Below are 18,557 nucleotides of genomic sequence, written 5' to 3'. Positions count from 1 at the left end.
ATTGAGAAATTCTTACAAGATTTTCAGTGATCAATTTATTCTGAAGAAGTGTTTTAATTTTTTCATTCTACCCTGTTTTGAGTATTGTTCTCCTGTCTGGTGTTCAGCTGCTGATTCTCATCTTAATTTGTTGGACAGAAACTTACGGTCTATTAAATTTCTTATTCCTGATCTAGATATTAATCTTTGACACTGTCATACAATTAGTTCATTATGCATGTTGCATAAGATTTTTCATAACTCTGACCATCCTTTACATTCAGATCTCCCTGGACAATTCTCTCCTGTTCGTAATACTAGGCAGGCAGTTAATTCTAATAGCCAGGCCTTCTCCATCATGAGGTTCAATACTACACAGTATTCTAGAAGTTTTATTCCAGCTGTTACCAAGTTGTGGAATGATCTTCCTAATTGGGTAGTTGAATCAGTAGAACTTCAAAAGTTCAAAGTTGGAGCAAATGTTTTTATGTTGACCAGGCTGACATGAGTCTTTTTATAGTTTATATATGATATACCTGTTTTTGATGTTGTTAATAGTTTATATAGGACATATCTGTTTTGACTTTGTTACTGTTTTTAGAATGATTTATTGTTAGTTTATTTTCATCATTTATTTATTTCCTTATTTCCTTTCCTTACTGGGCTATTTTTCCCTACTGGAGCCCTTGGACTTATTGATAACCGCGGCCCATCCGGGTAACTGAGCAGTCACGTGACTTCCCGCACGTGAGGCAGTGAAAACAAACCACACTTTAACGTGGTGCTGCATGAACGGTCGTCAGTTAAAGCTAAATTATTCGCCATTATGCCTTCATCATGTGTTATTTTCAACTGCAAGAATCACAATAGGATGCAAGGAAAGATGTTGCATTTTTACAAGTTCCCCAGTTGTAGCAGAAGCCCGGATAGGAGGGATAAGTGGCTTGCAGCATGCCAGCAAATGAATCCAAATGGACACAAATGGTCCCCACCAGAGTCGGGTTATTTGTAGTGAACACTTTATCTCAGGTATTTATGAAATTTAACATATTTTAATATAATTTAACATTCTGGTGGTTGGTGTTCCAACAGTATGTCTATTGGTATTCATTATGAATTTATATTAAATTGGCAAAATACAGGTAAACCCAACATGACTGAGAAAGAACACCCAGACTACATCCCATGCATACTGCCTTTCAAGAAAGACAGCGATGCCAAAGCCAAACGACAACTTGAGAGGTATGAGCGAAATGACAAGAGAAGGCGATTAGTTTATGAGGCCAGCAGTAATACACCTTACACTTGTGTGCTGTAAACAGTTCAAAATAATTATTGTTATCATCATTTTTAACTTGCAAGTGTCGCTAGAAGTTAGAACAGTTGTATTTTATATCTTATTACTCACCTGAAGCATTCAACTTTATATTGTAACGTGTTTTAGCAGCTCCATCCAAAGAATTAACGTAATCGTAAGCCATTTCTCTGGTTTGTTTTCACTTCGCTTGATTCGCGCTAGCGGTCACGTGATCGATGACGTCAGCCCGCGGTTATGAATAGCATCTTGCTTTTCCAACTAGGGTTGTAGCTTGGCTAGTAATGATAATAATAATACGTCCAAGAAAATAATGTATAGAGAAGAAAAGGTTGGTTTTACCATTATATACAGTTTTCCCAGTATGTTTTCCCACACCCAAAACCCCAGGTTCCCACTGGGGGTCACCCATTATTGGAGGATGGATATATATATATATATATATATATATATATATATATATATATATATATATATATATATATATATATATATTCACTAGGTATTTATCTATTAGCAGTAAAAATAAGTGTCATTTCCTAAGGAAACGAGTTTTTAGACAGGAAATTATTGTTTTAGGAAGTTAAGTTTTCCCCGTCCGTAACTATAATAAAACCAAAAATTATTATGGATTAAATGGTTCACCGGCAATAACAGCAAATATTAGATCCTAATTCTAGAATTACATGTATACTAACACACAATATTCACTAAACTCGTTTACATATATTCTAAATTATATTAATTGTTAAATAATACTTACTTTAGTCCCAATTTCCCGAACATGTTAATTGCAGATTTGGTAAACTACAGAAGGCTGGTTGGGTTGACACTAAATATAGTAGTTTTCGCCCAGTCATGGAGCCAGAACTAGCTTTCTTAGAAATCGTATTATGCATATTATTCATTGAGTTATTAAAATACTCATTTCAATATATTCTCGTTACCCACGAAGGTCTAAAATATCTAAAGAAACTCACTAGTCACTTTACAAGGGGCGAATCGCAACTCCGCAAGCTTTGTAACTTGTAAGCAAAGTTTAAGCAAACAAGACAAGTCAATGTTTAAAGTTGAGGAAGTGTTGGGTGTGTTCTGTAAAACGTTTTGAACGCTAGATCTTTTCAATAATTTCACTTGTCTTGGAATTTATTTTCAGTTAAAATCTGAATTGTAATTTACATCAATAATATATTTTGTTTTACTAAATAGGCTAATATCATCAATAAATCACCTTAAATATATTTCAAATTTATTCTACTCCAAACAAACAGACCCATAACTGTACTGTAAACGAGGTGTTGGTACCGCCATCGTAAACGACGAAAACAATGTTGCTAATCAAATGTGAAATTTTAATCGTGCTCCATTAAATATCCGTCCGTTGGTAAAGAAACAAGAAATCCACAATTGATCTGATGTATCTGAAGATCTAGTGAAATGGTTACTTTCATAAAGGTAAGAGTTGAGACAAATCAATGGGTTTATTGACTTTGTAGGCTACATTTTTTTTCTTTTTCTTTCTTTTCTTGCGTGATTTTTTTCAGTTCTAGGTAGCGATAACTGAAGGAAAGAATATGCTCATCGTTCGGTACTTAGGTTTACTTTTTACTTTAAGGGCTGCTTACTTGGCCTAAACAGAACTTTTCTGCAAACGATTTTAGGAGGTGAACTATGGAAAACCAATTCACACAGACAGACAGATATACACAGACATGATGAAAATCAACATAATATCGTGTTAAAGGAAAAAGAATCTATCTCACACTGATATCGAACCTCTCCTCCAACGTAAGGAAGATAACTATTAATCATGGTACCAGAAGACGTGCAGAAAGACCCTGGAACATAAGTGCTAACCAGATTCAAGTGTTTACTTGGTGAGACCATAGTCTAGCATACATGCGAGTTTTACACAACTTACCCGGGATATGGATTATGGGCATAACTCGCTGGTATGTAAGGCTGTGGCCTGTGCTAGCACTAACAAGGTTAAAATTCATTTAGCACTACTGTATAACCTTTGTCATATTTGGTGGAATGATTGATAACTAGCTTGCCTTTCATTTGGAGAGACTAGGATTCGATCCCAATGGGAATATATATATATATATATATATATATATATATATATATATAAACTCGTGAAAATTGAGCATATGTAAATCGAGGGAGAAACACAAAGTATTGAATCCTCTAGGAAATTTCGCCGGTGATGCCATCCAACCATTATTCATTATTGTTAACCAATTCTTGTTTCTGTTGTTCTCTGGTTTCATTCGAAAGGTCATCTCATATATTGAGTATCATGTTCATTTTGCCTTTATGAACAGACCTCGCATATATTCTTGTAATGAAAGAAGTGTGTTCAACTGTTCTTTAATATTGAATTGGATCTTTCCCCTGCCCATTCTTTAGCTTAAACAGTCCGCCTTCTCTATGCTATGCAGTACTGCAGTCCAATATGTGACAACCACGAAGGACATAAATAATTTCATAAGATATCTTAAACCTGCTATATTACTGACATATCTATAATTGATATTATTATTATTATTATTATTATTATTATTATTATTATTATTATTATTATTATTATTACCTCCGCCAACGAAGTTGGAAGGAGGTTATGTTTTACAGAGGGTGTTTCTTTGTGTGCGTGTGTGTGTTTGTTTGTGAACAGCTTCCTGGCCACAATTTTAATCGTAGATTAATGAAACTACCATAGATTAATTGTTGTGTAAAAAGTTGGGAATAATTAGATTTTGGAAGGTTAAGGTCAAAGGTCAAGGTCACAGTCAAGCAAAATGTCCAATTCATGTAATCAGCCATAAGTTTGAACATCTTTGTCACATAGACTTCAAACTTGGTTCATAATTGAGTGTATGAAAATCCACGCTAAATAATACATGTGAAGGTCAAGGTTAAGGTCAAGGTCAAGCAAAAGGTCAAATTCCAGTCATCAACCATACGGCCACAATTTAAATCGTAAGGTAATGAAACTTGCAGGGATTTTAGAATTATGTAAAGAGCGGGAAATAGTTAATTGATCCAGGGAAAGGCATTCTGGTTTCGAGAAATAAGCGTCCGTGGTGGAGGTCTGCACTCTCAGAGTGCTTTTCTAGTTATTATTATTATTATTATTATTATTATTATTATTATTATTATTTCATTGCTCGAACACAATTTAATCCTCTTGAAAGTAAGGAAAAGAATTCCCACTTGTTAAACTCTCTCTCTCTCTCTCTCTCTCTCTCTCTCTCTCTCTCTCTCTCTCTCTCTCTCTCTCTCTCTCTCTCTCTCAATAAGTAGCATTCTTTTTCGGAGCACTTAACTTCTTTTACCTCGATTAAGTATATTTTTTTTTACTGTGATAGACGGTATATCTTAGCAATACATATTTGCCAACGGTTATATAAGCGTATGATCTTACTGGAATTAGTATGGGCCGGCACGGGTCACTTGCTTTAGTTAGATAGGCACTGCGCATCACAAGGAACTGGCTATCCTTTGGTGAATTTAGCCAAGGAACCCTCAATGAGACCCATTGCGTCAATAGGCGTAAGAGATGATGATGATGATGATGATAAATTACATATGGGGCGTCACAGGAATAAAAAAGCTTTAAAAACGAAAAAAAAATAATCCGAAATGTTTTGCTTTGTCAGCAAATATGTGGAATATCGGTGATGACAAATTATATTTGTTCGGATTTTACAAAATACAGTGTGATTTCACTATTATTATTATTATTATTATTATTATTATTATTACTATTATCATCATTATTATTATTATTATTATTATTATTATTAGTAGTAGTAGTAGTAGTAGTAGTAGTAGTAGTAGTAGTATACGCAATCAGTCAAAATGACTGCCAAATAGATGTGCACACAGATTCAACCCTTCTTACCGCTTCCCTATTTAATCTCAGGCTACCCCCTCTCACCAAGGTATGATAACTCCCTCGGGGAGAAAGCGAGCATGATAGGATATATATATATATATATATATATATATATATATATATATATATATATATATACACATACATACATACATACATACATATATATATATATATATATATATATATATATATATATATATATGTATATATATATATATATATATATATATATATATAGCTACACACATTGCCCTTTATTATGTGGGGAGATTATTATTATAGATATTTTGGTTGTTATTTATTTTTATTATTTACAGCTTTAATTTAATTTCGGCTGCTGTTCAATATTGATTTTATTCTCGGCCTTGAAACCGAGTTGAAGTGCTTGGAGGAGAGTCTGTTGTTTGTTTGTTACTGCAATCTTTATATCCATAACAACGCCAGCGACAGTCTCCGGTCTTACCCATGTGTGTTCTTTTTATTCGTTTTTTTATGATATTGTATTGACCGATATATATATATATATATATATATATATATATATATATATATATATATATATATATATATATATATATTTATATATATGTATATATATGTATATATATATATGTATATATATAATATATATATATATATATATATATATATATATATATATATATATATATATATATATATATATGCAATATATATAGTTATGTATACATAATATATCTATATAGACTATATGTATATATATATATATATATATATATATATATATATATATATATATATATGTGTGTGTGTGTGTGTGTGTGTGTCATCACCCGTAACTAATCCACTGCAAGAAAAAGGCCTCAGACATGTTCATCCACTCAAGTCTGTTTATGGTCTTTCTATGCCAGTTTATACCCGCAAATTTTCTTAGCATGTGAAATCAACGTTTTCTCTTCCAATCTCTGTTTCTAGCGACTCATTCTGTTATTCCTAATGTCCATCTGTTCTCTGCCATTCTCATTTGTCCAGCCCATGTCCATTTCTTTTTCTTCCATATTAGAATACCCTCTACTTTAGTTTACTCTTGTATCCATGTTGGTCTTTATGTGTCTTTTTTTATTGCTGTCATTAATTTTTCCATAGCTCTTTACATTGTGGCTATTTTATGTTCTAACGCTTTAGTAAGGCACGAAGTTTATGATGCATACAGTAAGTTAATACTGGTAGGACCAGACTTCGTGTTAGAGAAAGTGGCATTTTACTTTTCATAAACACATTTTCTTTACCAAAAGCTCTCTATCCTGTGCTTATCCTTCTTTTAATTTCTATTTCATGTCCCGGGGAAACGATTGTTGTTTGCCTTAAGATCGTATATTCATTAACAATCTCTAGAGGTTCATCCATAACCCTAATTTGTTGTTACTGGTTTGTATTAAACATTATCTTAGGTTTACTCTATTAATTTTCAGTCCTACAGTTCTGCTTGCTCTATTCAAATCAATCATTTTTGCAATCCCTTCTTTGATTCACTTAACAGATTAATGGTCATCGGCAAATTTTGAGTTAAGGTATTCCTCACCAATATTAATTCCTACATTTTCCTATTCTAAATTTTTTAAAACTTCTAGGCATACTATGAATGAGGAGAACTCGGGTTTCCCTGTCTAACTCCTTTCTCAGTCGGAATGTTCTCAGTATCTTTATGTTATTTTACGCCATTTTACTCATCTAGGAAGCGACGCCCGAAGAGTTCCCCATAAAGATTCTTAGCAAGTCCTTAGAGGTGAGACTGCAAGTCCCACGTCCTTTTCTTGTCCCTAGTAAATATTGGTATCCAATTGCAGCAGGGCGAATCTGAGGGCTATAATTTGGGATAGAGTGCTTTACCGGAAATGCTCAGCCTGGGCACATGATTTTATGCGCTTAATTCTTTTAAAAGGTTATGATACGAGGTGTTATTTTCAGTTTATTAGCCAGAATACATAGGACGAGACTGCTTATCCCATACCCTTATCCCCTAAAATGACTATTTTTCGGCAATTCATCCAAAACTAGGGTGATTAATTGCTACTGAGCTTCGCTGATTTGTCTGATGCAGGCGACCTTATATGGTTTTAAAAAAGGGGGGAGGGGTTGATATTTTCTATCTTTATAGTACCATCGATCCATGACATTCCAGTCGGTTCCTCTCTCTCTCTCTCTCTGTCATGACGTAGTAAATATACTGTACCTTGCCATGACGTAACGCAGAATAACGAGGCGGAAACTCCCTTAAAGCCTTAGAGTAATGACGTCACGGGAGAATAGTAATTCATCACGCTCTCGTATCCCCCCTGACACTTATTCAAAGGAGACGATCAATTCTCGTCCATTTTTTTCGGCTCTTCCCTCGCTTCTTTAGTTAACCATCTTTTCATCTTTCCACTCTTTTATTAGAAGTGGTAATGACCTTTCGTGTCGAAAAGGTTCGTTGGTCTTGTAGTGAGGGTTCACGGCAGTTCATTCTTATATGGATAAGCTTTTTCTGAAGCGGAGAACCAATTACCTTGAGGAATTATATTTCGAAAAGGAATGCTAACTAGACGTTCCAAATTGGCTATACTCTTTCGTTATCTGTTTTGGTAAACTGCTTCCATGTCATACCGACTTGGGGTGGGGGTGATAATATGGATTGAAATCTTTTCTGTGTTTGGTATTTTGGATGAAATTTGAGGAATTTTCTTTATTCACGTTATTTTTTTTTTAAAAAGAATTGTAATTTTACTTTTTAGGATTCGGTTTTTATTGAAGTTACACTATATCTGTGACTGCGCTGAATGATTTCACCGGCCCTAAATTCTATAATCCAATTCAATGATTGCCGCTGCCAGAAAGTGTAATAGAATAGCGTGTGTTATCACGGAAGGACATGAGACTTACCCTAAGTTATTGAAGGAAGATTTACATATACTGCGACTATAAGTAACTAAAGTAGATGATATTTTAACAATATTTAAGTAAAAGAAATGGACACGGGCAGGAGATATAATGAGAATGACAGATAATAGGTGGACATTAAGAATAACAGAATGGGTACGTAGAAATTGCAAAAGAAGCAGGAGAAGGAAGAGAGGACGACGAATTGACGAGCTAAGAAAATGTGCAGGTATAGAATGTAATCAGAGGGGAGTGAAAGGACATGTCTGAGGCCTTTGTCTTGCAGGAGACTATCAACGGCTGATGATGTAACCCAACCACCCAGAGTCTATCAACAGAGTTGATAGACCAGAGAAGTAGGCAAAGAAAGAAATGGACAGAAACGGTTTTAACAAATTAAAGGAGAAACTGTTTTATAAGAGGTCTTTGCTAATATGGCTTCATAGAGCTGACTATTGAAAAAAGAACAATTCTAGATCAACAAATAGGAGGTAAAGACTAGAGAAATATTGACGATTGAATAATGAATAAGAGAAAGGATAGCTTGAAGAGAGTCATTGATCAAGAAGAAAAAACTCCGCTAAAATGGGACAAAGGTCACATATTACTGTACATCGTTAACAGAAGATGTAGGGAAATGAAAATAACTTATAAAACCCGCTTGTTTTCTTATCACTTTCATAAAACCCATTTTTTTTTCTTATCAATTTTATAAAACCCACTCGTTCTCTTATCAATTTTATATCAAAAGCCACGACTAAAAATGCTCCAAATCTCCGCTGAGAGTCGAGCAAAACACGTTTGAAAGAGAGAGGACATTAGGCCTACCCAATTTCTCTTGCCTGCTGAAGTCTTATATGAAAGATATGTTTCATTCATAAAAAGCCACAAGATTCCAAATCATTTCTAAAGTTAGTGGAAGTCGAAATAGAATGGTATAGGTTATGGAGTTTGTACACAAGAGGGTATTGATTTAGTGTTCTATGAGAGATAGATTGGTTGGAATGTGGTTGCGTTAGAGAGAGAGAGAGAGAGAGAGAGAGAGAGATATGAGCTCTGCTTAAAATCTTATGATTCAAGAAAAATTATAGAGAGCCGTTTGGAATTTTTTTTTTTTATTTTATACCGGAATTACCACATCTACTGGAAAGAAGTGGATGCTACTATATGTAAGATAATGATATCTCATTTTTCCTGAAATCAATCCAACAGACGGTGAAGTCTACTTAGAGTTGTATAAAGACACCTTTAATGGGAGTAAATTGGTTGATTTTAAGAAAAGTGACTGTAAATTGTTCCATTCAACTCACTGTATTTGACTCCTTAGTCATGGTGGCTTCATTAAAGGAAAGGGAACAGTTTCTTACTGTCAGCTTAACTTTATTATCTTTTCAAGTTAAATTTGCCAGTGGGGAATTATCATTGTTATTATTTGCTTTTTTTTTGTGTGTGTGTTTGTGTGTTTTCTCGACTATTTGGTAAGAATTTACTGTGTTGAACTTCTAATTTAGCCTAAGACCTTTATGAAATATAGACATGCTAATTCCCCATAGAAAAACCAGTGGCACCTCATTACAATTCAAGGAAGAAAAGCTAATGACATCTCATTTTACAAGTACAAGGAAATTCTAACAAGAAAGTACATAAAATTATTATGACACAATATAAAATTGTATAGGTGACTCATGTGCGAAAAAAATATACGGTCGATAATGTAAACCCGTATTAAAAAGGAGCACATTTGGTCCCAAGTTGTAGGGGAAACTGTGTCCGTGCGTGTGAGTGTGCCATTAGAGAACCATAATGATAATGTGCTAGTAGATTATTATCTGAAATCATGCTTTATTGGTGGTAGTCATTGTTTTGTCTTCCACCTAACCCACCCTCTCTCTACCTCTTTCCCTCTCTGGTAGTGGCACACGTCACTATTGGGGTGTGTATGTCATTTTTTGACAGTTTTGGTTTTTGTTAAATTTTGTGTCGGATGGGGTATGGCAACTTAGTGTTATTAACTAGTCCAGGCCTCGATTTAGAAAGGGAAGGAAATGATTGGGTAACGGTATATCTGCCTCTCATAGGATAGAAAGTTATGATAAATTCGGAAAATGGAAGTAAGCAGAGTCAAAACATTTGTAATTGACACTACACTGCTATTTTCAAATATTTAATGTTTGAAGTTTTTATTATTTGAAGGTGCATATGAAACTTTGTCCATGAATATGGTGGTCTAGCTCTAGACGACACTTTATCGAAGCTTCTTAGCTATGGCAAACAGCTCTTCTAGGAGGACACTCCAAAATTCAAACCATTGTTCTCTGGTCTTGCTTATTGCCATAGCCTCTGTACCTTGATCTTCTACTGTCTTGGTTTTGAATTTTGTTGCTTGAGGGTACATAGAGGCACACTATTCTGTTTCCTTTCCTCACGGGGCAATTTACCCTGTTGAAGCCCTTGGGCTTATAACATCAGACTTTTCTAACTAGGGTTGTAGCATCGCTAGTAATAATAATAATAATATAATGTCATTTCTCTATAGATAATTTCCACTATTGCCAGCCTTCGAGACGTTTCACACGATCTGTAGGGACAAATCACCATAAGGTGAGCTATGTAGTCGGCAACATTGTCCATTTCCCTCCCCTAAATACACGTGGTTGTCCCATGTGGTGAGAATACACGCTGTGATCATATCCGCGACAGCGGGGTGGGTGGGGTGGTTTGGCGTATAGGAGTGGACCACACCTTACGTGACTAGAAAGCGGATTAGTTCAGTCAAACGCCTCGTTTCTATGGGGATTGGGGGAAATTCTCATTGACCAGAAGATATGAGGTAGAGAAAATCGAATATTATTTTTTATGATGCCAAATATAGAGCGTCATATCACAAAAGTGATAAGGAAGGGATCGAATAATTACAAATTGAACTTCATTTAGGCTACCTCTTCAAAGGTAATGATACCTTTTTTTTGTTGATAATTAAAGTGTAAATAAATAACAGTTAAAGTAGTTCCTAGATGAAAATTTATTAGTCCACAAACTTTTTTAATCGTATTTTGGTGACTTTTTCACAATATTGATGTGGTAAAATATTGCATCAAACATAACTCTTCAAAAATGTTGACCTTCTATCACGTTAAGTCTTGATCTACTTTCTTTGTGCTTTATATATATGTATATATATATATATATATATATATATATATATATATATATATATATATATATATATATATATATATATATATATATATATATATATATACATATATTTCTATGCAGTATTACGACATTGGAACTGGTTATACGTACAGAATTATTGCGGAAAGTATGTTTCTATCGACTCAAAGTTGTAGAGTATATACAAATTTGGCTCTCGATTGTGAAATAGAAATCGTAGAGAGAAAAACTAGAACTTGTGATTATATTAAACATTAATATACGTAAAGATCATTGACACCTGACAGCATTTAATAAGCTATTTAATTCTACTTAAATATCAGTATCGACTTGCTCCAAATCTGCGATGCCATTCATACTGCAGCAACCATCATGGGATGACCTTGAGGTTATGGATGTTACAGTCATAAATTATTTACTTGCTTGCTCAACCTATCAAGCATATTCTACGAATGCCAGAGTTATCTGAATTTAGATTTCAACCCGTGTTAGCGATCACATAAACCCAAAAACTTAATTTATGGACCCTGAGGAGTTTAGATTTTTTCACATAATTGATTGTAGTTTGTATATTTTTAATTTATTTTATGTTTTATTATTTAGTTATTTTTGGAACATATATTGATTAAAGGAGGGTGTTGTCGGTGTCACAATGTTGTAGTCTGACCTCTCAACCTCCACCGCACCTCATTCTAAAGCCTCATTTGACTTGATTAACGAGACGTAATCAGGCTTAACCTCACCCGCCAAACGCACACGTAACCACACGCACATACACACACACGCACACCACGCACACACAAACTGCTTCCTTTTGTTCAATAATTTCCCAATAGTTACTGCTCGAAATTTAGTTTCCATGTGTACCTCGAACTATCAGGGAGATTAGGTTGTCATAAATTTTTATTATATATTATTAATAGGGTTTAATTTGCTGGAGTTCTCTTTGTAATCAGAGAGACTAAGCGATTCATAGCTGTTTTAATGTTATTCGTGGTTATCTTTTGAATGCTAGGATTTAATGTAATGATTCTTGCAACGTGTCACTCAAGTTGAATTATATATATATATATATATATATATATATATATATATATATGTATATATATATGTATGTATATATATATATATATATATATATATATGTATATATATATATATATATATATATATATATATATATATACTATAGAAATGTCTGACACCTTTATTCTGTATTGGACTAGAAACGGTTGGATTTGTTGTTGTATATATAATTGTGTGTTAGTTTGTTTCAGAATATTTTCAATGAGGAGATTTCCAATGATTTGAAAACTACAGCAGAAAGCTACGCCCAACGTGATTTGTTTTGCTGCAAACACCCCCAATCCTTCTAAAATCTTGTCCTGTGTAGTCACAGAAGGTCATGTAACGATGACGGAAATCCATACCTCCCCTTGTGGTAAATCTAGTCGATATTAAGTAGAAATCCGATGGGAATAGCCAAGAGTCATCGGTCAAAACGTACCTCTGGTTATTGATCTCGCCTATTTGAGAGACCAAGTAGCTGAAGTCTTTTCTAAAGGCAAATGCTCTAGAGGTGTTTCTCAGGGATTTGACCTTTTGTTCTTGTAATATATTTTCTTTTTCAGTCTAGGTAATTGTGTTGATGCTCTAATTCAGAGGGGTTACCATATGACAATATTGAGATTTTATTTTTTTTATGGTTTGACTATGAAATTAGTTTGGGCTTACTTAGTCCTATAATATTTTTTTGTAATTAGATGAGATAAATCGTAAAGCAAACGCTTATTATTTTCTCTCTCTCTCTCTCTGTCTCTCTCTCTCTCTCTCTCTCTCTCTCTCTCTCTCTCTCTCTCTCTCTCTCTTTCTCTCTCTCTCTCTCGCTATTTCCAGCAAAATGACAAAAAATAAAGCGAAAAATGAATGACAATTGTTTTTATGCTCCATAGAAAACGATCGCTTGTTTCTGTTTCTGGTTAGGAAAAGGGAGAGACAATTTTGCTATAGAAACAATTTCTGTGTGTTTTAATGTTCCATCATTCTCATCCTTTGTTCAACAGGAAAAAAAAAGAAAAAAAAAAACAAGCGAAAATCTACTTTAAAAAAGAATAGCTTTTTTTTAATCTATGCGTGTATTTATATTTTTGTTTGTTTATTCATTCATTTACATAATGTCTCATACACAATTACTCGAATATGCACATGCATATTTGCCTCGTGTACGTATATAAACGTTCCTATACTCGCCTGCGCGTATGTATGGTCGCACACACACACACACACATATATATATATATATATATATATATATATATATATATATATATATATATATATATATATATATATATATATATATATATTTATATTCACTGTGTGTGATTATTTGTGTGTATAAGTGTGTTCATTTTTGTAATATTGTTTTCATGTATGTTAAAGATTCCTCCACATTTAACAGACTCTGGCAACATTTATACCCCATTTCATTGATGTGACAAGAGCCTCAGTAAAGACGCTTTGTGATGGAGCTAAATAACAATACTTCAGATTATCAGATGTTTATCATATAACTAAACGATCTGATGTCATGAATGATATAATAATAGGTTTGGATGTACTAGTTTTAGTACATTCTTGTAATATATTGCAGACTCGTGTTTCGTTTTGTACTTGATTGTGATCTTTTATGTGCAAGTAATTGGTTATAAATGTCTTACGTGGGTATAATTACCTCACATTGTTCAATGATACTTGTGTTTAATTTCATATTTAATTGTACATTGATGATAATTGTGTTTCATTACATTCTTAATGGCTTACTTACAGTGACTGCCCGGGCAATTGCATTTTATTTCGTCTATAATTGTTATTACTTATAAGTACTTGTATTTATTTTCATACTTATATATACTTGACATTACCCATGTCATATATTGCAACCAAGAAGCAAATGCCGGAACTAATGTAGGACAAAGCCTACTTTCATAACAAAAAAGGCCATTAAAAGGTTGCAAGATGAGAGTGAACGAAAGAAAAACATTATTTCTCTCTCTCTCTCTCTCTCTCTCTCTCTCTCTCTCTCTCTCTCTCTCTCTCTCTCTCTCTCTCTCTCTCTTCAACGTGGAACTTCCGAAAGTGACATTTGTGTTATTGTTTGCAGGTGATCTCCCGATTAGACCCGCCTCCAAGATGACGTCACTGACCACGCGGCCTCCGGGGTTCGTGGAGTGCTACGTCTGCCAAAGAGAATTCGGCTCCCGTTCCATCGAGATCCACGAGCCGCAGTGCCTCGAGAAGTGGAAAAAACGCAACGAAAAGCTCCCCAAGTTAGTTCATGGTTTTCTTTATGTTTTCTCTATTATAACGATGTAGGATTCTACTATGGCTTTGATTTTGTCCTTGTGGTATATTGAGTGTTTGTGTGCGTGCGTTTGTCCGAGTGAAGTGATATTATTGATGTTGCGTGTGCAAACTCACGCTAAAGGTCATCTTGCAGTAAAAGGCAATTTCATATTGAAGAGAGGCCTGTCAGTTGAAAATGCTCATTTCTTTTGATTTCCATTTTCGGATATTTTTTGCCGTATCATTACCATGATTGCCTGAGGAATTTATGATTATGAAATCAAGTCAAATTACAGTGATACAGTCGCTCTCGTGAAATACGATGAGAGAAAATTGCCATATGAATTTATGGTGATTCATTTTTTGTCCTTATGTGTACCGAAAATCATACTGAGAACATAATTTTCAGAAGTTTTATTCTCACTTTAAAAATTAATTGTATTTTATTATAAGTAATGATATTCTTTAAATAGAAAAAAAAATATTTCACGCTGATACTTATAAAAAATTAGACCATTTTATTTAGTTTATGACGCTTCATGATAATCTCAGTTATGTAGGTAATGATTTCCGAAATTATCATTTCAAATATGAATTATTTAAAACCGTTGAATGAAGATAGCTGATCATAGTAGCCATTAGAAAGAATAATTGATGAAAGATTTATCAAAAGCATTGATGTGGAAATAGACCATTTATTTTATCATAGAAGTTGATGAAAAATTTATCAGAATCATTGATGTAGAAATAGACAATCTGTTTATCATAAATGTAGATGAAGAATTTATAAAAATCATCGATTTAGAAATAGAAAATTCATTTCATCATAAAAGCAGATTAAAGATTTACAAAATACATTGAAGTAAAAATAGACCATATATTCTATAGTAGAAGTCGATGAAAGATTTATAAAATACACTGTAGTAGAAATAGACCATATATTTTATAGTAGAAGTAGATGAAAGATTCATAAAATACATTGAAAAAAAATAGACCATATGTTTTATAATAGAATTAGATGAAAGATTTATTAAACACATTTATGTAGAAGTAAATGGAGAATTTATCCAAAACAATAATTTTCGTTATAGAAGTAACTGTCTTTAATACATAAAAGCAATACACCCCCCCCCCCAAAAAAAAAAAATACTCCAAATTCGTCATAAAAGGACGTTGGAGACCTTTGGCTTATAGCAACTTGCTTTTCCAGCTAGGGTTGTAGCTTGGCTAATAATAATAATAATAATAATAATAATAATAATAATAATAATAATAATATATGAGAGGAATCATTTCCCCCTAAAACACTCCCCAAAAGAACGTAGAAACGAGCCATTTTATTTCGCTTACCGAAGGTGAATTATGGTCTGGCGATGAGATAAGGTATCAGGATGAGATCTGCCTCCAGTCACGCATTCGGGTCGTTAAATTCGGTTTTATATTTCCGACCTGAAGACATTCGCCCCGTCTTTTGCAAACGAACGAGGTCCTTTGATCTTTTGATATTAAATCTAAGGTCCTTTCATTATTAGCTAAGCTACAACCCTAATTGGAAAAACATGACATAAGCCCAAAGGCTCCAGCAGGTAAAATAGCCTAGTGAGGAAAAAAAAATAAGGAAGCAGATAGAATAGTGTATCTGAGAGCACCCTCAAGCTAGAGAACTCTAACCCAAGTCAGTGGAAGACCATGACACTACCCAAGTCTAAAGAACAATGGTTAGATTTTGGAGTGTCCTTTTCCTAGAAGAGCTGCTTATCATAGCTAAAGAGTCTCCTCTACCCTTACCACAAGGAAAGTAGCCACTGAAAAATACAGTGAAACCGTTAACCCCTTGAGTGAAGTAAAAGATCTTATGTACCCTAGGGTTGTCAAGTGTAAAAGGAATAGGAGAATGTGTACAGAATGGGCCAGACTATTCAGTGTTTGTGTAGGCAAAGGAGGATAAACCGTAACGATAAAGAGATCCAATATAGCGCTATTTGGGCAGTCAAAGGGTCTCTATAGTGTTAACATACAAGAACTTCGATTAAATCCAAGGTCCTTTACATATATTTTAAGTATCTTGGGGTAGATGAGATTTCTCATACGGTGCTCGTCCTGTTTGGTGACCTTTGTGGAAATTCCTGGAAATTGTGAACTGGTTTGGATTAAAATTTGACATTTTTATGCGTGAGTTTATAATGTTTAAAGAATGGTATTTCCACCATCTTACACATACAGTAGTTTCGCTATGTTAAAGATATGTTTATCTATGATTAAAAAGAAATAATTAAAAAAAAAAGTATTTGCATAATGTATGTAATGATAGTGATAATTATAATCATATTGAGGGATAGGATAACAACAACAATACTAATAATGACAATAATGATGATAATAAGGATAATAAGAATGATAAGGATAATGTTGAATAGGATATCAACAAAAACAATACTAGTAATTGTGATATTTATAATAATGACAATAAGGATAAGGATACTGAATACGATTTTCAGAAATAAAGAAGACTTGAAAACGTATCTTCACCTTATTATCTGGTCATATTGTTGCCTTCAGTTTCTATTATTATTATTATTATTATTATTATTATTATTATTATCGTCCTCATTATTATTATTATTATTATTATTATTATTATTATTATTAGTAGTAGTAGTAGTAGTAGTAGTAGGTTAGCCAGGGCTCCAGCCACACGTTGAGATACTACCGCTAGAGAGATATGGGGTCCTTTGACTGGCCAGACAGTACTACATTGGATCCTTCTCTCTGGTTACGGTTCACTTTCTCTTTGCCTACACATACACTGAATAGTCTGGGCTATTCTTTACAGATTCTCTTCTGTCCTCATACATCTGACAACACTGAGATTACCAAACAATTCTTCTTCACCCAAGGGGTTAATTAATGCACTGTAATTGTTCAGTGGCTACTTTCCTATTGGTAAAGGAAGGAGAGACTCTTTAGCAATGGTAAGCAGCTTTTCTAGGAGAAGGACACTCTAAAATAAAACCATTGTTCTCTAGTCTTGGATAGTGCCATAGCCTCTGTACCATGGTCTTCCAGTGTCTTGGGCTAGAGTTCTTTTGCTTGAAGGTACATTCGGGCCCACTATTCTCTCTAATCTCTATTCCTCTTGTTTTGTTAAAGTTTTTATAGTTTATAAAGGAAATATTTATTTCAATGTTGCTGTTTCTAAAAACTTATTTTTCCTCGTTTCTTTTACTGAATGGGCTATTTTCCATGTTGGGGCCCCTGGGTTTATAGCATCCTGCTTTTCCAACTAGGGTTGTAGCTTAGCAGCTAATGATAATGATAATGATATTATTATCATTATTATTATTATTATTATTATTATTATTATTATTATTATTATTATTATTATTATTATCATCATCATTATTATTATTATTATTATTATTATTATTATTATTATTATTATTATTATTATTATTATTATTTTCATTAATATTATTATTTATTATCATTATTTTCATTAATATTATTATCTATTATTATCATTTTCTTTAATATTATTTATTATTATTATTTTCATTATTATTATTATTATTATTATTATTAGTAGTAGTAGTAGTAGTATAATTATTATTATCACTATTATTATTTCCATTATTATTATAATTATTATTATTATTATTATTATTATTATTATTATGAATTTTATTATTATTATTATTATTATTATTATTATTATTATCATTATTATTATTATTATCATTATTATTATTATTCATTATCATTATTATTATTCATTTATCCATATGTATAATATGAAAAAAAGGTCGAGAAAAGAGTGAAAGTACAGTATTGAATGTTTGATTAGAAATAAATGAAGCTTTTGCCTTCAATAAAAAAAATGAAATAAAAGGAATGAACAGAATAGTTCGTTTTCCTTTATTGATTAATCATTAGACA

The 18,557-nt window shown here is 33.0% G+C and overlaps 1 protein-coding gene across 2 annotated transcripts in view; it reads left to right on the top strand.

Annotated features, from left to right (window-relative positions):
* Window positions 1-18,557, top strand: part of LOC137616447 (muscle M-line assembly protein unc-89-like) — a 185,177-nt gene that overhangs the window by 84,061 nt on the left and 82,559 nt on the right. Inside the window, exons 1-2 of one of the 2 annotated variants that reach the window (XM_068346201.1) lie at window positions 2,622-2,749; window positions 14,440-14,605. In XM_068346201.1, coding sequence (XP_068202302.1) covers window positions 14,469-14,605 — 137 coding nt within the window. In that variant the 5' untranslated portion in view covers window positions 2,622-2,749; window positions 14,440-14,468. Of the gene's footprint in view, window positions 1-2,621; window positions 2,750-14,439; window positions 14,606-18,557 lie in introns of those variants that run through there. The other variant, XM_068346200.1, reaches the window with a different exon arrangement.

Source organism: Palaemon carinicauda, chromosome 22, assembly GCF_036898095.1.
Source record: "Palaemon carinicauda isolate YSFRI2023 chromosome 22, ASM3689809v2, whole genome shotgun sequence".
Taxonomy (NCBI): domain Eukaryota; kingdom Metazoa; phylum Arthropoda; class Malacostraca; order Decapoda; family Palaemonidae; genus Palaemon; species Palaemon carinicauda.
This window is presented reverse-complemented; position numbering and strand designations above follow the sequence as displayed.